Source organism: Trachinotus anak, unplaced genomic scaffold (assembly GCF_046630095.1).
Source record: "Trachinotus anak isolate AG129_WGS33_773 ecotype Australia unplaced genomic scaffold, CSIRO_AGI_Tana_v1 ptg000002l, whole genome shotgun sequence".
NCBI lineage: Eukaryota > Metazoa > Chordata > Actinopteri > Carangiformes > Carangidae > Trachinotus > Trachinotus anak.
In genome coordinates, this window is record NW_027273853.1 from 24,593,457 (window position 1) to 24,615,911 (window position 22,455).

General features: G+C 40.0%; 2 protein-coding genes across 3 annotated transcripts in view; one reads left to right on the top strand and one right to left on the bottom strand.

The window, feature by feature from the left end:
* The window catches only part of nlrc5 (NLR family, CARD domain containing 5), a 37,233-nt gene extending 29,205 nt beyond the window's left edge, over nucleotides 1-8,028 (bottom strand). The window contains exons 1-6 of one of the 2 annotated variants that reach the window (XM_071457621.1): nucleotides 6,988-8,028; nucleotides 5,708-6,057; nucleotides 4,131-4,226; nucleotides 2,861-3,046; nucleotides 2,422-2,576; nucleotides 380-511 (exon numbers count right to left, since the gene is read on the bottom strand). In XM_071457621.1, coding sequence (XP_071313722.1) covers nucleotides 380-511; nucleotides 2,422-2,576; nucleotides 2,861-3,046; nucleotides 4,131-4,226; nucleotides 5,708-6,041 — 903 coding nt within the window. In that variant the 5' untranslated portion in view covers nucleotides 6,042-6,057; nucleotides 6,988-8,028. The remainder of the gene's footprint in view (nucleotides 1-379; nucleotides 512-2,421; nucleotides 2,577-2,860; nucleotides 3,047-4,130; nucleotides 4,227-5,707; nucleotides 6,058-6,987) is intronic. The other variant, XM_071457612.1, reaches the window with a different exon arrangement.
* Nucleotides 8,029-10,277: 2,249 nt separating this feature from the next.
* Nucleotides 10,278-21,909, top strand: LOC139605791 (myosin heavy chain, fast skeletal muscle-like). Its single transcript, XM_071457578.1, has 41 exons — nucleotides 10,278-10,308; nucleotides 10,773-10,815; nucleotides 11,089-11,312; nucleotides 11,388-11,531; nucleotides 11,630-11,786; nucleotides 11,879-11,906; nucleotides 11,990-12,098; nucleotides 12,190-12,282; nucleotides 12,371-12,434; nucleotides 12,516-12,614; nucleotides 12,706-12,809; nucleotides 12,922-13,060; nucleotides 13,177-13,295; nucleotides 13,650-13,799; nucleotides 13,899-14,069; nucleotides 14,165-14,465; nucleotides 14,606-14,676; nucleotides 14,776-14,863; nucleotides 15,009-15,126; nucleotides 15,230-15,353; nucleotides 15,984-16,120; nucleotides 16,212-16,467; nucleotides 16,557-16,799; nucleotides 16,885-17,061; nucleotides 17,149-17,294; nucleotides 17,399-17,489; nucleotides 17,594-17,983; nucleotides 18,084-18,210; nucleotides 18,304-18,422; nucleotides 18,504-18,700; nucleotides 18,997-19,180; nucleotides 19,284-19,449; nucleotides 19,581-19,705; nucleotides 19,819-20,127; nucleotides 20,220-20,423; nucleotides 20,524-20,649; nucleotides 20,738-20,908; nucleotides 21,008-21,112; nucleotides 21,224-21,319; nucleotides 21,417-21,548; nucleotides 21,805-21,909. The coding sequence occupies exons 3-41, from the start codon at nucleotides 11,106-11,108 to the stop codon at nucleotides 21,823-21,825; spliced, it is 5,808 nt and encodes a 1,935-aa protein (XP_071313679.1). The 5' UTR covers nucleotides 10,278-10,308; nucleotides 10,773-10,815; nucleotides 11,089-11,105; the 3' UTR covers nucleotides 21,826-21,909.
* Nucleotides 21,910-22,455: the final 546 nt, after the last annotated feature.

Below are 22,455 nucleotides of genomic sequence, written 5' to 3' on the forward strand. Positions count from 1 at the left end.
CTTAATTTTACCGTTATGACCGTTTCTCTCTTGACACGACCCAGCTTTATGAATATGGACCCCTGTGGCATGCCAATCGACCTGAGAACAGTCTGAACATTGATTTCAGGAGAGGACTGCTGTAGATGTTGTGCTAAATGTAATCTGCTGATTTAAAATGCTACTTTCAGGGGCACCCCAGTCGACTAATAGTTACGGCGTATACCACAAATTAACAGTCGGCACCCAGCCAGGGGAACTGTTGCACCTTTTTCTGTCTTTCTACTGACTGCATCACTCAAATAAAGGAAAAAGACCCAAAAAAAAAAAAAAAAAATCAATTAACACCACAAAAGTCCTGATTTATGAAGTTACTGTTCAAGTATTTCTCCTGGCATACCTTTTCAATGTCACCCCCATTTGGAGGGAGGTAGTGTCGGAACAGCAGCTCAGACAGAGAGAGAGGGCCGGACAGTAGATTGAGCTGACGAAACTCCAGCAGGACAAACAAATAGGATGATGGGATGGGGCCCTGGTTGATAAGAGAGAGTAAGGAGGGTAGAAACAGAGGACAGGCAGGAGGTAAGGGAGAGAATAACATACAGACAACCCGATTCTGATCCAACACAACAAATATTTAGCATCTGTCATTCTGCATGCAGATCCAGTATCAATACTGATAGACCTGATACTTTTCCACTGGTACTGGTGCTACCAACTGAGACAGTTGGTAACACCAGTACTACCAGTGGAAAAAGCTAAACAGTGGAAAAGTTAGTCAATCCCACCACGTGGACATTATTTGGTTGCACATTATTTTCATTCCAGTGGCAGTAGCTATAGCACATGATAGGTAGAGGGTGGAGGCAATTTTGTCACCAATTGTTCCAGTTGTTTTGCCAGTTGTTTTGTCCCCAGATGTTTGAGATGTCTGACAACACAACTATAAACTGGGCAGGGGCGATGTTGCTGCCATAGGTTGATTTCACATTCAACCTGTTGAAGTTTGTGACTCTTTCACTATGATATAGGCAGTACTGAACTTGATTATTTCATTGTCCCATGCTGAATGATGGCTCTCATCTAACCAATGAAAAGAAGAAGGAGAGGGGCTCATTGTTTTGGGTTTTCAATTGGTCCCTGCAGGTTTTGCGTTTCTTACTGTCGTCAAGCTTAAACTATGTTGACTTCTTAACAAGTTTAGAGTTGTCTGCAACGGACAAGACATATTGCCTGCAGTACCCACAGAGCATGGCATTTCCCTCTCACTGCAATCACATGTACTGCATTAGCCATTGTGGTTGAAAGTAGTACTTTTTCTCCTTCACTGGCTCCGTTGGTCGCTTCCTGCCAGCCCCTGCACTCCCCCTGCAGCCTGCACTCTCATCATCAGCTGTGTCTGACTCTGCTCTCCCTCTCCACCAGTCTATCATTTTTTTTGTTAAATTAATCCATTAAATCAAACCGTTTCATCACTGCAACACAGTAACTGCTACATGGTTTGTTTTGTACATTTCAAGATGATAAAAGTGCAGGTAGAGATAGACTGACTGAGCCAGTGAAAAACAAGAACTGAAACTTTCAATCACAATGGAATGTGCATTACCCGTGCCAGACATGCACCAAAATTACCTGATGATCGTCATGCTCTCGCACAATTGCCATCATTTGAAACTTACACTCTCAAAAAAGGGTCGCATAAACAACCATTTTGGTCCTTGTCTGGGGCCCCGTTTAGACAGGATTTGGACAGCCTGCCTCCATCCCCAACATGAACAAAACACAAACATTACAATGTGGTGCTAAAATGACAGCAGTTTCTTTGAGAAGCGGTTCACCTGGGTAATGTTACAGGAGGATGTCATGGCTTTGCTTTCTCTCTATCATTAAAAGAGTAATCCTCTGATTTAGCATTGAACAGATAGCATATTTTTTATTCTACATTATTCTCTCTTAATAAAACCCGGTACCAACGTTACCCAAAATACAACTGGCTGGAGAATTGCACGTGTTATCATTGCTGCATGGATGCGCCTCTAGCCTCAAACAGAGATGAGGAGCAGGCTACAGAGATCAGATGAGCTCACCCCTCCTCTCCACATTCTGCCCCAACCACTTCTGAGTCAAGTCACATCACTTAAGGACATTAATCAAGCTTTATGTGGTTCCATTTGGAGCCACAAAATATTATACAATTTTTGGCTCAACTGCAACAGCGGGGCCAACCCTATGATCACAAATGCAGCTTTTAAAAACTTTCACTTGAAGAGAGACCCTCTGTTGTTTCTCAGTAGCTGATTCTTCCCCCTCCCCTCCTCTTCTTCACAATAATTATTTCATCAGCACCTACAACAATCCAGCATATCAGCACAGAATATCCCTAATAATTTCAAATATTTACCTCCAAAAATGATTGAATGATGAGAGAGTAAGTTAACTTACAAGACCGCGTGCCCACTGCTGTCCTAAACAAGACATCAGCAGAGTTTTTCCTGAACCAGCCTGGCCAACGACCACTGTCACCTTCCCTGCACATCCTTGGAGGAAGGTCTCAAATGTCACTTTAGACTCCAAAGACCCAAAATCCCCATCAGGCTCTGAATTTGGTGAAGAAAAGTAGTTCAGTAGAGTTTATGCACGATTAGGAAAGATCTATGTCTGCATGATCATGCTACATGTTACCCTTTTTTTTTTCTTGGTTGAGTGTGTTTTCCCCTTTTCACCCTTTTAATGCTGTTTTTTTCAGTTCAAATAACTACATTGTGGTATGTTTTTTAAAATCTTCCCTCTTTAATAAAAAAAAATAACAGTGTGTAAAATACACTATTATACATTATATACATTTTTATTGTGTACAGTACTAAGAAGGAGTTATTCTGACCTGGTGTTCTGCTCCCTCTGTCTGCTGGCCCAGGGGTTTGATCAGGTCTGTCCCTGCCTCTGTTTGCTGTTCTTAGGCTGACCCACACATTCTCCAGCTGAACCTCCTTCACCAAACCCTCGCTCAGATGTTCCCACCTCCTCAGCAGTAAACCCATCACTGCATCAATGTAGTGCTCCCAGTGGTCTGTGAGTGGAGCACATTAAAAGACACATTATTTTTTAAAAGCCTCCTCTTTGAGGAGAAAATTATTCTTCTTCAGGTGCTGCAAAGTTAAAGACATAAAAAAGCCCTATTTTTTATAAATTGAACCATCGGGGCAGATGATTACTTTTAAAAAATGTAATTGCCGTTTTAACAGACAAATTCTGCTTCACGCATTATGATATACATGATGTTGCTTTGGCCCACTCAACATCTAGGACACAAAATATAGAAACAGTATAATTTAGCTTGGAAATGCCTATGTGTGCATTTGATGAATTAAATGAATAATAAAATCCAAAACACTCAACTACAAAATCAAGTACACAAACACAGTGCAGGCATCCGACAAAAATCAGGTGCTGGGAATTGGTATTACATGTACAGGGAGTTGGTTCTTAGTTCATCTCAAGTAACCCGGCTTTGACTTACACACACCAAGAGAACTGGGTTTACGCTGGTAACATAACACTCCGTAAAAACAACTTAGTTAACATTCCTGGTTTACTGCAATAGTTAACCCATCACTGTGGAATGAAAACATCTGTTTTATGGTTCATGTTGGAAGCAAGCCACACTTACTAACACTGTTGATAATATCACCTATTTCTGCTCTGTCAAGAACAAGCTAGTGCTTTATTTTCAGGCATCAGGATGAACCTAAGTTAGACTTTAACGTGAATGCATTATGAGTACTGGAAACAAAGTTTCAAGACTGAACTTTTTTGGATGAGTGGCACATGCAACTTTGTGTCTGTGTCTCTTCTTCATCCCATAGACTTCAAATTCAGATGTCAAACACAAAAAAGGCTCTTCACCACTCTATGAAAGTTTAACAAATCTGAACCTTGGTTAAACGGTTCTGTTTACTGTGCTTAGCTAACAATTATGTCTTTAAGAAAAATGCTTTTAGGTTGTAGGGGATTTTTTATTTTTTATTTTTTTTTTATTACAGAACTTCAATTGCCACGAGTACACACTGGCAACAAGGTAAGTCCACGGGCTGTTTGTGCATGTGATTGTAGGTGCAATGGAACCAGGTTGAAGTGCTGTGTGTATGTTCTACCAATTCGTGGGCGTTTGATGAGCTGCTGCTCTGATGGCGGTGAAGATGATTCCTTGTTTGGTACACTGGGACAGGAATTTTCACAAACAGAACTACCTACAGAAAAACACATACAAGATATACAGAACATGAAAACACTTGGCAATACTGGAAAATATGCAAATAGACTAATGCTATCAACTGCACTGCAAGAGTTTAGGATGTTTTCTTACTACTATTCTTGGGCCCTCACGTTAAGTTTCTAAATCATCTCTAGATTAAAAAAAAACCAAAAAGAATTGTAGGAAACTCTGGGGATTTCTAAAGCGAACAAATGGAAACAAGTCATATGATTTCCTGAAGGCTGCTTCTCTCCACAGTTACCTTTCATTTTCACTTTTCCACTTTAGTTTGTCAGTAAGGCAACTCGTTGTTTGGTTGATTTTAGAATAAATAAATAATGATCAGGAATTTCTAACTCAGATTTTAGCATTGCAGAAGATGAGGAACAAATGTTTTCTACTGTTAAAAAACTACTTACAATATATATAATTTGTGTAATCTACCGAGGGAGTCAAATTTTAGTTTTACAGCTGCTTTGGGTGTGGGCAACATGCACAGTCAACAACACGTGCTTGTGCTAAAACAGTACTGTAAGTGGTCTAAAGTTTAGTGAACTGAGAAAACTTTGCCTGTTTAATCATTGGATGTTTACTAAGTATAGCATGCAAGTAAAAAAAAAAAAAAAACATTAACTCAATGGCCTGAGAATGTATTCATGCATGCCAATGCAGCCAATCTAGTGATTGTGTGTGTTTGTTGTCAGCTGAACAGTCAAACAGAAAGTCAACTTTTTTTGGAACTAGAGGTAGTATGAGTAGGTTTTCTGTAACTAGTATCACTTATTTATGATTCCATCTAATGCAGTAAACAGAATAAAATAGATACCATCTTTGACTTTATGGCAAACATCACATAAGTAATGACTGAAAATAAGAGGCTGTGAGCCCAGAATAAAACTGCACTGCCTATTTTAGCTTTGTTGGGCTCTTATTTTGTTCATTGTGGAGTAAAGAGAGTAGAGTTATATTCTGTAATGGTAACTGCACAACTGACACGTTGCCTGGGGCAGAAAATGGCGTTGCACCTCTTGCCACAGCCCAACAAGTGCTGTAATAGAAGGTGCTTTCCGGCAATCACAAGAAAAAAAAAAACAACTCTATTTCAACACATTGCCACAAACTCAGTTTCTGCCTTGTGTTATTTTTTGACAACAAGGCGTAAACATGAGATTTCATTTCATATCATAGCCCAGCTCTCTGCAAACTGTCCTTCACACACTGAGCTATTTTCTTCTCCTAACCCTTGAGATATGCATATGACACTCATGTGAAGTGTGTGTATGAAACTAGACAATAATTTTAATGACCTAAGAAGACAATTCTTGTTGTGTATTACTATCTGTTTCAGCCTGCGTGTAGGCCATCTTATCACTGGCCGATGCTCTCATATAGCAAACGGTGCAGACTGGATGGTGAAAGAATGGTGCCAAGAACTAAGATCACTTCTTAACATTTACTGCTTTATTTTATACTCACTGTTTGCATATCCGGCAACTGACATAAGCCTCGACTCCAGGCGCATGGGGATATTCTCACACAACATACACATGCTTTGAAGAAAGTTGCGGCAATCTGCAGCACTGGCCACCCTGAAGTGCTCCAACATGGCTCCGATGAGCTCTGTTACTGGTGGTGTAGAGTTAGTGGGGTCTAGATGGCCCATGTTGAACCCAGCACCACTGGGCATCATTTGGCACAACTTCATTATGACTGCGGGCGACTGTCTGCTAAGGATGTGGAACAGTTCTGAGGATTCCTGAGCCAAGACGGAGTTCACATTTTCATCGCCATGGTCAAGCTCCTCATCCATGATCAGACTCCATCAGCTGATACATAAACAAGCAAAGATGAAAACAAACACACACATACTGTCCATAAAATCCCACACAATCAGCTTTAACTGAGGAAGTATTTACGACAAAAATACGTAACACCTATTTAAATGAAAAGGAAACCAACTATATTGATTATAATTCCTATTAGTCAGGAAAATGTAAACATAAACACTTCACACATGCACACTTCAGAGGGCAATCACTGATGAATGCCAAAATGAATGCAGGGTAGCAGCCTAGTTCACTTTGTACGCAGGAGCTTAACACCATGCTCCTCTTTTATTGATTCAGAGTTACTGAACTCTGGAGGAACCTCATTTAGGTCCACTAGTTAATGCATGTGTTTTCTTTCATTTAAAACACTCTGAAACCTTTCCTTTTTAGGGAGGCATTGTGGTTGGCTCTCTTTGTAGATGCATATCATCTGCTGTTATCACTAAATGTTTCCTGTATGTCTGTCTTTTGAATTACTTTGTGCACAATTAAAATAAAGCGCTTATCTTGAAGGATGCTGCTCATATTTACGGGGTTATTAATAAGAACCTAAGTTGGGCAGTTGATCGTTATCTCTGACGTAGGATCAGCACCGCATGTCTGGTTTTTAATGCGCGTTTTTTACATAGTTAGGTAGTTTATTCTCCATTTACTCTGTTTTGGGTGGTCAATAAGCCTCCTGTGTCTTCAATAAAAAAGTTTTTTCCTACGAAAACTCCATAGGGAGAGAAAGTGCGCCTGTTCTCCTCATATATTCCAACCAAGTACCACAGCCGGGGTCATTCGAGGTAACGCAGTCTGCTGCGTCTTTTCGCTCTAATCCACGAAGACGCTTTTCAGGCTACACGACTTAACGACGCGGTTCTGCTCGTGTACAGGCTGGCTAACGCTGATGATAAATAAAAATAAATAAAAATAAGCACTCACCAGTGTCTGTTGTCGCAGTCTGCATGTCTCTGCAGCAGGGGAGTCAATTATTTTAAAACGAAACCGATGGCACTGTATGGATAGTTTTGGTTTCGTTTTGGCCTGTGTGCAGTTTGGGCAGATAGTCAGTTAGGGACTGATAAAAACAAGGTGGATCGATGATTAGAGCACAAGTGAGCATTTTTATTAACCACACATCTAATATGTTACTTCAACGAGAAATAAAATAGTGGGATTCTGTGGGAGAGAGGCGCCTCCTAAGGCTTGTTCACAAGTGATGAAGTCAGCTCTTTCAGGACAAGACTGTTGTGTTGACATGAAACAAGCACTGTGTCTGACTGCTGCCTAGCTGCCATTTAACCAGAGCTCCTGGGTCACAGAGGGCAAGCACAGGAGCCTGGCTCACAGTTCACCCTGCTCTATAACAATCATTAGGGCGCAGGTAGCTGGTGAATGTGTGCGCCACATTCTGGCTCCCAATTAGGTTTGATTTAATAATGTAGTATTAAATTAATAAACTGATCAAATAGAGTGGGTTCAAAAAGCCACTTTTTGTTACAAAACGGGAATATCTCTCTCGGCGCAAGTAGGTACATTTTCAAGGTCTGACAGGTAGTGTGCCTTGTGCAAGAGACCACTGCAGGAGGTTCAGGAGACTTGAGCTATGGCTGACAGTGTATAGCTATGTCATTTGGTTTTATCCACCGACACCTGTGGCAATAATCAGATTTTTAGTGGTCTGCGATTCAGAGAGAAGATGAGCAGTTATTATTATGATCCATTCATTTGCTATGATCCAAAAAAAGTGTCTGTTGTTTTGAATGGCCCGTAAGTTGAATTTAAGTTAGAAGCATCCCTGTTCTGTGTTCCCCACACTTTGGCCTCACAACAAAAATTGATCACCATAAGTCAAGTGTAATGCTCAAAGCTGATTTGTTAATAAGGGAGACAGAACAAGCAAAATGCCCCGTCTATGTACTCATTCCCTCTCGACACTTGGTGGACTGCAGTCCCTTTTATCCCCATTTTGTAGACACAAATAGATCATACCATGAGTGGTCACAGCATTTCAACACTATGCTGTTTCAGTTTGGTTACTGGTCTGCTGACTGGCTTTTTACAAAAGTTTCAACAAACGCCTTGTGCCTCAAAACTCCCACCCCACCACAACACCTAACCTCTGATCCCCTGGCTTCCACATTCAGCTATCTCATTACATAGGACAGGCGTAATTAGATAGACCAAATGTTAGTTGAACCTACAAGAAAACATATAAAAAAAGATTTTTTTTTCTTTTTAAAAAAAATTGCTTTAATAGGTTTACATTCAACCCAAACAGACTGTTGAGTGATGACTGTTAACACATTGTTCAGATATCCATCTGTTGTATTATAAGGGCTATGAAATTTTGCTAAATTCATTCATTGATGAGACTGATTTTCTCTGTAACAACTGGGGTTTTTTCCTTGTGTGTCATTTTTATTACAGCTTTCTGTTTTTAAAATTGGACTATGTGTTAATGAATTGTTTTATTATGTTTTCTTTACGCACATTCAAGTCTCTCTTGAAATTGAGATTCCTATCTCAATAGGATTCACCTGAATACATAAAGCTTAATAAATAAAGGTTCATTTTAAAGGTTAACTTGTTGTTTAAATTCAGCTAACATAATCATCATGTTTGGTGGGCATAAATGAATAGGAAAACATGTCAGAATGATAGCCATTCTTTGTACCTCACACTTGTGATAGAAAATGTGACCTCATTATTTCACTTTATCATTAGTTTTCTTCTCACCTGACATACCCTAAGTAGACTGTAAATTTGTGTAAACATTCCCTATAGAAAATTCAGGCATTTGCATTTGGATAATTAGCTACATAGACATCTATATCATAAACATATTTTCAATCATTTCCGTAAAAATATTCATCAGTAAACCAATAAGGTCTTTTTTGGCATCAAAGTGAGCAAATACAGTCTCATGGCGACATATTTTCTTTTTAACCCTCACAGTACTCCTAGAAGTAAAAGCAGTCCTCAGTTTTCAATATAGTCTTTTTGCTTAACATACACTATATACAGTCAACCAATCCAGGGCAAGCCTTGTACCCTCCCACTCCCACATGATGACATGCAGACTTCTTTGACCACCATACAGTAGCCTTAAACACTACTCAAATTACATGATAGAGTATGACAGAGGGCCTCCCCTAACAAATGTAAGCACATATGTCTGTGCATCCCAAGTTAGATGACAACTTGCTCAATCTGACCACTAAATTAAACCTTGTGTATACCTATAATGTAGACTAAATGTCCTCACAGAGAATTTAGATTCCAGCAAACAGTGACATTCCTGTGAAATCATGTCAGATTAGTTTATTTCATTTTAATTAAAATCATTTAAAAAATAATTATAGACCATTAAACTTTAGATCACTCAATTAATTATAGATTGCATAATCAGTCAAATCGAAAATTTACATTTGCAAAGCAAAGAGCCCCTAATAATTACATCTAAATTACATGAATATAAAACAGTTGTAGAATGCTTCTTAAGACTGCCTGCTTTACTGAAGCCTGTATCTTAAATAATTAAGTGCAGCATCATGTCAAAACAAGTACCAACTTTACTGTGGCCCTAATTTGTATGAAAAGAACATCATCCGCTCCACTCTCCTGACTTCAACCCAAGCACATTTATTTATTATACGCAAGAAATGATCAAACAAGTTTTAACCACAGACTCATCAGCTTGTTGCAAGCAAAAAAAAGACCTGTCATCCACCTCCTCCATGTGTGTTCTTCCTGACTACCAGCTATAAAATTTACAGCATTTTGAATTCTTAACATTAACTCGAAACCTCAAAACATAAATCAACCCATAAAGCAAAGATCGCATTACTTTAAATGCATAAAGGCTTTCCACTGTGGTACCAAAGAGTGCAAAATATTTCTCACTTTTAATGGTTTGAAATTTCACTTTCAAATTATCACTCATGTTAAGAGGATGTTATTGAGAAATATGATACAATAATGGAATGAATGTTAAATGTGCTGAGATGTGGATTTCTATATGAAACCATTAATTAATCTACTGTCTATATATGAGTGTTAGGGCCACTTTAGATAGGGATTCCCACAAAGTGGGTGCCAGCAAAATATTTCAAATGCTTCAAGACTCCACTGTCACTCTAACCATATTAGGCATGCTAGACTGCTTTAACCTTTGCTTTGTAAGCAAACCAGACTGAATATAAGGGGTCTTTGTGGAGCTAGATAGTGTGTGGTGGAAGACCGGTGAAGCTCCTCTCTGTGGTGAGACATGTGGTGATCTACTAACTTGACTGTTGACTGTATATATGTTAAGCAAAAAGACTATTTTGAAAACTGGGTAGTACTGTGAGTGTTTACAAGAAAATATGTTGCCATGACACTGTATTTGCTCACTTGGATGGCAAAAAAGGGCTTATTTCTTTACTGATATATAGTTTTACTAAATTGAATGAAAATATGTTTATGAAGCATTGTAGCATTAACGTGTACTCCTTATCTTATAAATTAGTTTACAGAATATAACAAATAAATATAACGTCATGTAAAAGTAAAAATATTTACTGCATATATATTATTATTCAGTGTATGCTACGCTTCCATCTGAAACAAAATTACAGTTGTTTTTTTCTTGTATATTTAAAACAACGTGTGTTTGCTCAAGATACATTTTAACAATTATTTTATGGTCATTTCCTGCATGGACTAAAACATTATGTTTTCAACAGGATTCTGCGATATAATATTCTTTTCACAAAGGGAAAGGGTAAGGTATGTACAACTTTTACTATTGAGTACATACAGTGAGGCCCAAAAGTGTGAGACCACTTGTATTAGTAGGTTTATCAGTGGCCCCAGGTGTTGTTAATACAATTTGGATAAAACATACATAAGTTAATGTTAATAGGTGTGAAAAGCGTCTTGAAATAATTTAATTACTGTGGACAGGTTAACAGTGAAGTAACATACGATACACTTATCCACTGCTCAATCACATGAAGAGAAAGAATCTGTCTAATATTGCTGTTATTTGACTAACTACAGAGACATAAGCCGCCACCATGAGTACGGACGCAGAGATGGCCATTTATGGCAAAGCTGCCATCTATCTCCGTAAGCCAGAGAAGGAGAGAATTGAGGCTCAAAACAAACCCTTTGATGCCAAGTCTGCCTGCTATGTGGCTGATGCCAAAGAGCTCTACTTGAAGGGAACAATCATCAAGAAAGAAAGTGGCAAAGTCACCGTCAAAGTCCTGGACACTCAGGAGGTTTGTATCATAAAATCAGTTTCAAGTAGGAGTTAAATGTGGTCAGTTCTCATCGTGATCAATGTCCTGTTGCAGGAGAGGACAGTTAAAGAAGATGACGTCTCTCCAATGAACCCTCCCAAGTTCGACAAAATTGAGGACATGGCCATGATGACCCATCTCAATGAAGCCTCTGTCCTGTATAACCTCAAAGAGCGTTATGCAGCATGGATGATCTACGTAAGCCAATCTGCCAGATGATCAAACATAAATACTGAAATTGACTATACTTGTAGGAAACATGGAGTTAACTGTTACATCTCCATGATCACTTTCAGACCTACTCTGGGTTGTTCTGTGCCACCGTGAACCCCTACAAGTGGCTCCCAGTGTATGACTCTGAAGTTGTGAGTGCCTATAGAGGCAAGAAGCGTATGGAGGCTCCACCCCACATCTTCTCTGTCTCTGACAACGCTTATCAGTTCATGCTTACTGGTACGTCCTTAACTTAACAATGTATAATTTGTTATATATGAGGTTTTTGTTGCAGAAATACATGGTCAATGTTTTATTTTCTGTTTTAACAGACAGGGAGAACCAGTCTGTCTTGATCACGTAAGTTTCACATTTGTAGACTTTAAAAAAAAATATATTCAAATATCTTGATCAAATTCTGATAAGACCTTGTTTATACCCAGTGGAGAATCTGGTGCTGGAAAGACTGTGAACACCAAGCGTGTCATCCAGTACTTTGCCACAATCTCAGTTGGGGGAGACAAGAAGAAGGAAGCAGCAGGCAAAATACAGGTATGTTATAATAACAAGATTTCTGAATGTATAGAATATACTTCCAAAATAGAGGCCTTTTTCTGATAGAATTTATATACTTGGATGACAGGGGTCACTGGAGGATCAGATTATTGCAGCCAATCCCCTGCTGGAGGCCTATGGTAATGCCAAAACTGTGAGGAATGACAACTCTTCCCGTTTCGTAAGTATCACGTGATTTCTTCAAGAAAATGTTCTTCTCTCACAATGCCCAGGTAGAGCAACTTTAACATTTTCTCTCTTCCAAACAGGGTAAATTCATCAGAATCCATTTTGGCACAACTGGCAAACTGGCTAGTGCTGATATTGAGACATGTAAGTAACAATCCTCATAGCAAAAATAATTGACTGGAATTGAGAATGGCCCTGGTTGTGATTTATGAACAACATTTGCAGATCTGCTGGAGAAGTCAAGAGTGTCATTCCAGCTTCCTGATGAGAGAGGCTACCACATCTTCTACCAGATGATGACAAACCACAAACCTGAGCTGATTGGTAAGCAGATTGAGTTACTGCACAATGTTAAATGTACTTAGAGGTTTCATTAAAACAATCTATTGAAATTGTCCCCATTTTTGATCTCCAGAGGCATCACTCATCACAACCAACCCCTACGACTTCCCCATGATCAGCCAGGGTCAGATCACTGTGGCCAGCATTGATGACAAAGTTGAGCTGGAAGCCACTGATGTGAGTGATTTTTATTTTTGAAACTTTTCAATACATAGAATGCATTTACTGTGATATCAAAAGAGATCTCATGAATGCATTTTCTAAAGTGGTTATGTTTTGTGGAAAACAGAATGCTATTGATATCCTGGGCTTCTCCGGTGAGGAGAAGATGAGCATCTACAAGATGACTGGTGCTGTGATTCACCATGGTAACATGAAGTTCAAGCAGAAGCAGCGTGAGGAGCAGGCTGAGCCTGATGGCACTGAGGGTGAGTATTTATTATGATTCATGAAAGGATTTGGGTACAGCAAACAGAGGTTCATTAATTTATTAATTTCTATGATTAGCAGTCAATGACATAACTGTAAATCACTGTGTTTTCAGACGCTGACAAGGTTGCCTACTTGTTGGGTCTGAACTCTGCTGACATGCTGAAGGCTCTGTGCTATCCCAGAGTGAAGGTCGGAAATGAGTTTGTCACCAAGGGACAGACTGTACCTCAGGTAAATGAGATCTAAGGTACTCTTTACTGACAAAACCACATAAAATCAGTCTGCAATTAATGCTAAAATCTCAAGCTCTGCTCTCCTATTTGACTCAATTGCAACATACAACTTTTAACTAATGAAAGGGTAGATAACATTAGCAACTAGCTGCGGACGATAGTAAAGTGTCCATCAGGCTAAAGAATTTGTTTGGATGTTAGTGGAGAAACAGAAACAAAATAAACGCTAACGTCTGGATATGTGAACAAAGAATTATTTGATAATGTATTTGCCAAGACCGCTGTATAATGGGACGATGCGTCTATGGTTATGTTTAATGCAGCTTTAGTCAAAACAAATATTTTCTTTTAGGTGCTGAACTCAGTGACTGCCCTGGCCAAGTCTATCTATGAGAGGATGTTCTTGTGGATGGTCATCCGTATCAACCAGATGCTGGACACTAAGCAGCAAAGGAATTTCTTCATTGGTGTGCTGGATATTGCCGGCTTTGAAATCTTTGACGTAAGCTTCATTGCCTGCAATTCAGCATCCAATACTTCACAGGACAGAATCCTTCTTATTGCCTTTGAGAGATTAGACTAATTATCTGTCCCCTCACAGTTCAACAGCATGGAGCAGCTGTGCATCAACTTTACCAATGAGAAACTGCAACAGTTCTTCAACCATCACATGTTCGTCCTGGAGCAAGAGGAGTACAAGAAGGAGGGTATTATCTGGGAGTTCATTGACTTTGGCATGGACTTGGCTGCCTGCATTGAGCTGATTGAAAAGGTACGCATTAATTTTGTGATCCTGTTGCAAGTAATTGTTCTCAATGTGCACGGACATTTTCACTTCATAACATATCTCTTTACACTTTCATCAAGCCCATGGGAATCTTCTCCATCCTTGAAGAGGAGTGCATGTTCCCCAAGGCCACTGACACATCCTTCAAGAATAAGCTGTATGACCAGCATCTTGGCAAATGTAACGCATTTGAGAAGCCAAAGCCCGCCAAGGGCAAGGCTGAGGCCCACTTCTCCCTGGTGCATTATGCTGGTACTGTGGACTACAATATCAGTGGCTGGCTGGACAAGAACAAGGACCCGCTGAATGAGTCTGTCGTGCAGCTGTACCAGAAGTCCTCAGTGAAACTGCTGGCTTACCTGTATCCTCCTGTTGTTGAGGGTATGATACAGAATTAATTACAGTAAAAAAAACCAAACAACATATTTCACGATTGTATGCACTGTATATGTTTAACTAAATGTTACATATGTCCCTGTGAATGTTAAGTCTAACAAAACCTTTGTACCTGAAACTCTCAGAGACTGGAGGTGCCAAGAAGGGAGGCAAGAAGAAGGGTGGCTCTATGCAGACTGTGTCTTCACAGTTTAGGGTAAGCTTTAATATTGTAAACTATGACATAACATCACATCTCAATTTATACACTGTCATGTAAGATTTCATGACAAGAATTACTATTTTCTAACTACAGGAGAACTTGGGCAAGCTGATGACTAACTTGAGGAGCACCCATCCTCACTTTGTGCGCTGCCTGATTCCAAATGAGTCCAAGACTCCAGGTACATACATAAAATAATATTTATTTATATCAGTCTGTGAGGGGTGGTTTTGTTTTGTTAGTATGGTTTATTTGGGTTTATGCTGATTCAAGATGAAGAATAACTATTTGTTCACCAAAACAATTGTAAAATCTCCCATCTACAGGTCTGATGGAGAACTTCCTGGTCATCCACCAGCTCAGGTGTAACGGTGTGCTGGAGGGTATCAGAATCTGCAGGAAAGGTTTCCCAAGCAGAATCCTCTATGGTGACTTCAAACAGAGGTATCACTGAATAGATTTAGATAGTTAGTTCTAGAAAGTTTTCTTATGTTAAACACAAAATGAAAAATACATGCTGAAACTCCTCATTTGCTCTCATAAAAAGGTACAAGGTACTGAATGCCAGCGTCATCCCTGAGGGCCAGTTCATTGACAACAAGAAGGCTGCAGAGAAGCTGCTTGGATCTATAGATGTTGATCATGACCAGTACAGATTTGGAACCACCAAGGTAAGCAGTAGAGGGAAGGAACAAGTAGAAGACAGGTAAAAGAAAACAATCTAGAGCAGCAGGACCAGATTATAAATGGGAATTATATGCCATAAATAAAGCAGTTTATATTCTGCCTAGTTACCCTTTAACCAAGAGGCCTAAACCCCAGTTTAGTAAAATGGATGAGTCTGGATGGAGAAAAGTTATTCATTTGTTTTCATAAATTTGCAATTCTGTAATATTCCACATTTGACATGAATTGCAGTAATTTGTAAACAACAAGACAACTACATCCAATTTTAAAATTCAGCTATACACCATGGGACCTGGTAAAATTTGATAGCATTCTGTTTTAGGTCATGCTTTAAAATGTTAATATATGTGAATGGTAATTCTTTATTTTTTCCATAACTCAGTTATCATGACCTGAATAACCTGAAATATGGGACAGTTAGCCATTTTAAAAACACTTCTGTGACTGGACATGATAAAAGTCATCATTTAGTATAACTATATTTTATTTAGACTTTTCAACACAGAATCTAACCCTGAGGCTGATTTAAATATAGAGTATTGAGGTAGACACTCTATGAGTCCTCTATAACATATAACAGACATACTGTAAATTTCTCTTTTCTGTTTATTCAGGTGTTCTTCAAGGCTGGTCTGCTGGGTACCCTTGAGGAGATGAGAGATGAAAAACTGGCAGCGCTGGTCACCATGACTCAGGCTCTTTGCCGTGCATACCTCATGAGAAAGGAGTTTGTGAAGATGACAGAGAGAAGGTATGATGAAATAAACAACTTCAAGACACACAGACATGGTATGTAAAAATCACAAACAACATTGCCTATAACAGCAAAATCTTCTCCACAGGGATGCCATCTTTACCATCCAGTACAATGTCCGCTCATTCATGAATGTGAAACACTGGCCATGGATGAAGGTGTACTACAAGATCAAGCCTCTGCTGAAGAGTGCGGAAACTGAGAAGGAGTTGGCTCAGATGAAGGAAAACTACGAGAAGATGACAAGTGACTTGGCTGCTGCCCTGGCCAAGAAGAAGGAATTGGAGGAGAAGATGGTGTCTCTTCTGCAGGAGAAGAATGATCTGCAGCTCCAAGTGGCATCCGTAAGTACACGTGAACAGACGGCTGTCATTTTTCATGTTTCATCGATAATATATTGATGCTAACATAAAATGCTCGTACAATAAACTAGGAATCAGAGAATCTGAATGATGCTGAAGAGAGATGTGAGGGGCTCATCAAGAGCAAGATTCAGCTAGAGGCCAAACTCAAAGAGACAACTGAGAGACTGGAGGATGAAGAGGAAATCAATGCTGAGCTTACTGCAAAGAAGAGAAAGCTGGAGGATGAATGTTCTGAGCTCAAGAAGGACATTGATGACCTGGAGCTTACCTTGGCCAAAGTGGAGAAGGAGAAACATGCCACCGAGAACAAGGTTTGTCAATATTAATACATCTGTCAGATCAAGTAAAATCAGGATCATTACCCTTTCAATAACAACTTCTTTCTTGCAAACATAGGTGAAGAACCTGACTGAAGAGATGGCTTCTCAGGATGAGAGCATTGCTAAGCTCACCAAGGAGAAGAAAGCCCTTCAGGAGGCTCATCAGCAGACTCTTGATGACCTGCAGGCTGAGGAAGACAAAGTCAACACTCTGACCAAGGCCAAGACCAAGCTTGAGCAGCAAGTTGATGATGTGAGTTACAAAGTCACTTACAAAGTTGGCAAGACAAGACCACATTTTTGCTGAACATGATCATGACAAATTTGTATCAATATGTAGCTTGAGGGTTCTCTGGAGCAAGAGAAGAAGCTGCGTATGGACCTTGAGAGAGCCAAGAGAAAGCTTGAGGGTGATCTGAAACTGGCCCAGGAATCCATCATGGACCTTGAGAATGACAAGCAGCAGTCTGATGAGAAACTTAAAAAGTAACAGAATTAGTTTTCCTCTATTTTTTAAAACAACCATGAAGTTTCTTGACACACTCAATTGCTTGTCTTGACTCTTACTGTGCACTTTGTTATTCTCACAGGAAGGACTTTGAAATTAGCCAGCTCCTTAGCAAGATTGAGGATGAGCAGTCAATGGGTGCTCAGCTTCAGAAGAAGATCAAGGAGCTTCAGGTAACTGATATATTGTCTTACATATAACATTAGCTCATATCTTTAGTATTTTGTGTTTTAACATTGAATGCTGATTTAAAAGCAAGATATCTACATCACAATAGGCCCGTATTGAGGAACTGGAGGAGGAGATTGAGGCTGAGCGTGCTGCTCGTGCCAAGGTTGAGAAGCAGAGGGCTGACCTCTCCAGGGAACTTGAGGAGATCAGTGAGAGGCTGGAGGAGGCCGGTGGAGCCACTGCTGCTCAGATTGAGATGAACAAGAAGCGTGAGGCTGAGTTCCAGAAGCTCCGTCGTGACCTCGAGGAGTCCACTCTGCAGCATGAAGCCACTGCTGCTGCTCTTCGCAAGAAGCAGGCTGATAGCGTTGCTGAGCTGGGAGAGCAGATCGACAACCTCCAGCGTGTCAAGCAGAAGCTTGAAAAGGAAAAGAGCGAGTACAAGATGGAGATTGATGACCTCTCCAGCAACATGGAGGCTGTTGCCAAAGCAAAGGTAAATAATACATTCAATACAAATTAAATATTTGAATTAGTATAATAAACAAAGGATTTGGGCATACAATCTTTCTTTTCGATTTCTTTTCCTTCTCAAGGGAAATCTTGAAAAGATGTGCCGTACTCTTGAGGACCAACTTAGCGAACTGAAGACCAAGAATGATGAAAATGTCCGTCAGATCAATGACTTGAGTGCACAGAAAGCACGTCTCCTGACAGAAAATGGTACGTACAAAACAGCAGTAAACGGCAGCTATTTTCAGTGTATGACTGACAAGATGAACACAAACTAATGTTTGATGATCATTTTTACACAAGGTGAGTTTGGCCGTCAAATTGAAGAGAAAGAAGCTCTTGTCTCCCAGCTGACCAGAGGCAAACAGGCCTTCACTCAGCAGATTGAGGAGCTGAAGAGGCAGATTGAAGAGGAGGTTAAGGTAAGGAAATTTTGAAGTGTGTCCTGGTATCATTTAATGAGATTTAGACATTTTGTGCATTCAATTCTATTTCTTACATAGGCCAAGAATGCTCTTGCCCATGGACTGCAATCAGCCCGCCATGACTGTGATCTGCTGAGGGAGCAGTTTGAGGAGGAGCAGGAAGCCAAGGCTGAGCTGCAGCGTGGAATGTCCAAGGCCAACAGTGAGGTGGCTCAGTGGAGAACTAAGTATGAAACTGATGCTATCCAGCGCACTGAGGAGCTTGAGGAGGCCAAGTGAGTAACATTCAAACAATAAAATTACCAGTTAAAGTGTAGCATTATAGCACAGTGCAACTGACAGTGGTATCACTGGTATCAATACTTGCATTTAAACACATTTAATGAAACATTACATTATTTTCTTTGCATATGTTTTATAATATGTACCACTGTACAGTGTAGTTACACTTCTGTGTCTTGTAATTAAAAAAATGTAATTATTTGCATGTCATATATGCAAAAATATCTGGAAAATGGTATTTGTAAATGTAAGGTTTGGATTGACAGGCAAATTTCACATTTTTTTATAGGAAAAAGCTGGCTCAGCGCCTTCAGGAGGCTGAGGAGCAGATTGAGGCTGTGAATTCCAAGTGTGCCTCTCTGGAGAAAACCAAACAGAGGCTCCAGAGTGAGGTGGAGGACCTCATGATTGATGTGGAGAGGGCTAATGGACTGGCCGCTAACCTGGACAAGAAGCAGAGGAACTTTGACAAGGTAATGTTTACTTTCAGTGACCATGACATATAATCAAAAAGAAGTAAAATGATTTGTCTCTATATTAAATAATACTTAATCAACTGTATAAATTATATAACAGGTGCTGGCAGAGTGGAAGCAAAAGTATGAGGAGGGTCAGGCAGAGCTTGAAGGAGCTCAGAAGGAGGCTCGTTCTCTCGGCACCGAGCTGTTCAAGATGAAGAACTCATATGAGGAAGCTCTGGATCAGCTGGAGACCATGAAGCGTGAAAACAAGAACCTGCAACGTGAGTTCTTACCTGCTAGTGTTTAACTACACTGTGGTTAAATTGTATTTAACATATCTGTATACGTGTTAGAGTATTTATATTTTAAATCTTAAGTCTCAATGATATCAAATACGTGCATCTCTCTGCAGAGGAGATCTCAGATCTGACTGAACAGATTGGTGAGACTGGCAAGAGCATCCATGAGCTGGAGAAGTCCAAGAAGCAGGTGGAGACAGAGAAGGCTGAGATCCAGACAGCTCTTGAGGAAGCTGAGGTACAATTTTTTTTATCTGGGGAGAAAAAAAAATACAATTTGTGGACAAATATATTGGTATATTGTCGAAGGTCTGAGGGCTTGAATACATATTTTATTCTTGATATTAATAGGGAACTCTGGAACATGAAGAGTCTAAGATCCTGCGTGTCCAGCTGGAGCTCAACCAGATTAAGGGTGAGGTGGACAGGAAGTTGGCAGAAAAAGATGAGGAGATGGAGCAGATCAAGAGGAACAGCCAGAGGGTGATTGACTCCATGCAGAGCACTCTGGATTCTGAGGTCAGGAGCAGGAATGATGCCTTGAGAATCAAGAAGAAGATGGAGGGAGACCTGAACGAGATGGAGATTCAGCTGAGCCATGCCAATCGCCAGGCTGCTGAGTCCCAGAAGCAGCTGAGGAATGTGCAGGCACAGCTGAAGGTATTGTTGACTTGGTGCTTTTGTAAAAACTACAGTATAATGAGTGGACCTACAACTTGATTTGACTATTTTCCTGATGTTTCTTCCACTAGGATGCTCAACTGCACCTTGATGATGCTGTTAGAGCCCAGGATGACCTCAAGGAACAGGCTGCCATGGTGGAGCGCAGGAACGGTCTCATGGTTGCTGAAATTGAGGAACTTAGAGCTGCTCTGGAACAGACAGAGAGAAGTCGCAAGATCGCTGAACAGGAGCTGGTGGACGCCAGTGAGCGTGTTGGACTTCTGCACTCTCAGGTGGACAAATATTCATTTCTTCAATCATTAAAAAATGAGTTTTTAAATAATGTGAAAACCAAGCATGTGATGACTAATGTGACTCTTTTTTATGTTTTAGAATACAAGCCTTCTGAACACCAAGAAGAAGCTTGAGACTGACCTGGTTCAGATCCAGAGCGAAGTTGATGACACCGTTCAGGAAGCAAGAAATGCAGAGGAGAAGGCAAAGAAGGCCATCACCGATGTAGGTTTCAGTTTCATTTGGTTACTTTTCTACTCCAAATTCACAGTTTTTTCCATGACATTTCTAATTCAAATTTTATATTTCCTAGGCTGCAATGATGGCTGAGGAGCTGAAGAAGGAGCAGGATACTAGCGCTCACCTGGAGAGGATGAAGAAGAACCTGGAGGTTGCTGTTAAGGACCTGCAGCACCGCCTGGATGAAGCTGAGAATCTGGCCATGAAGGGTGGCAAGAAGCAGCTCCAGAAACTTGAGTCTAGGGTAAGATGATTATGTTAAGATTTCCACAATTGGACAAAGCTGAGAAAACATCCAAAAAACATGTATTCTAAATATAGTACATTTTGTGGTTTTCTGAAGGTGCGTGACCTGGAGGCAGAGGTTGAGGCTGAGCAGAGACGTGGAGCAGATGCTGTCAAGGGTGTCCGCAAATATGAGAGGAGGGTGAAGGAGCTCACCTACCAGGTATAGCTGAAATCACATTTCACATGTATAGTATAAATCAATCGAATACAACTGGTCCTACTACTTCCCATTAAAACATTTAAATATGCAAATCAATATTTTCCATTACAGACTGAGGAGGACAAGAAAAACATTACCAGGCTCCAGGATCTGGTTGATAAGCTGCAGCTCAAGGTCAAGGCCTACAAGAGGCAGGCTGAGGAAGCGGTAAGGGCAAAACATTTATTTTAAATAATGAGAACTTATTACCATTGCTATGTATTGTTTTACTATGTTATTATGTGTACTATATATTGTATTCCAGGAGGAGCAGGCCAATGTTCATCTGTCCAAGTGCAGGAAGATCCAGCATGAGCTGGAGGAGGCTGAGGAGCGTGCTGACATCGCTGAGTCCCAGGTCAACAAGCTGAGAGCCAAGAGCCGTGACTCTGGCAAGGTAAATATTTCAGTTTGTTGAAAAATTACCAAACCGCTGTCATTATTATTTTATATATATATGTCACTATATTTGAACAAATACTTCACAGTGTTATATTCTGTTTACATAATATTAGGATTAAATAGTAAAAAAAAAAAAAAAAAAATCAATCAGATCAGATCAGGATTGATTATCCCCTAAAGCTTTAACTCTATCTATATTTTTTTAAAGCCCTGAACTCTCACTCACACAAAATATTTCTCTGTTTTTGCAGGGAAAGGAAGCAGCTGAGTAAAGCACACTGAATGTTTCGCTATGTTGGATCATATAATATGATATAACTTATGCTGACAAAATAAAGATCACGCTGTCTTTTAAATTCCTGTCTTTTACTTTCATCTCTTTGCTTCTCATGAAAGGTTGCTAATGTGAGTTTTGAATAATTTGTAATGTTTAAATGAAAACCATGGCAAAAAATAACAAGCTAGGGGCGGCTCGGTAGTCGAGTGGTTAGGGTGGTACCACGTGAGCACAAGACGCTCTTGGCAGGCAGTCGCAAGTTCGACTCCCGTCCGGTCTGACTCTTTCCTGCATGTCATTCTCCTCTCTCTACCCCCTTTCCTGTCATCCTCCACTGATCTATAATAAAGGCACAAAAAGCCCAATAATAATAATAATATAATAAGCTCCAAAAGTAACCACTTTACTTCTAATGTGGAAAATGGGCAAAGAGATAAATTACCTAATCCAAAATCGATGTTCATTCATAAATTTTCAGAGAGGCCACAGGCAAGACTTAGACAACATAATAACTCTGGTATTCCAAACTCACACAATGAACACGCAGATTTGGCTTGGATCTCTAAGCGTTAACCCTAACTTCCTTACAAGATCTCAATATATTAAATCACAATTACAATTTATT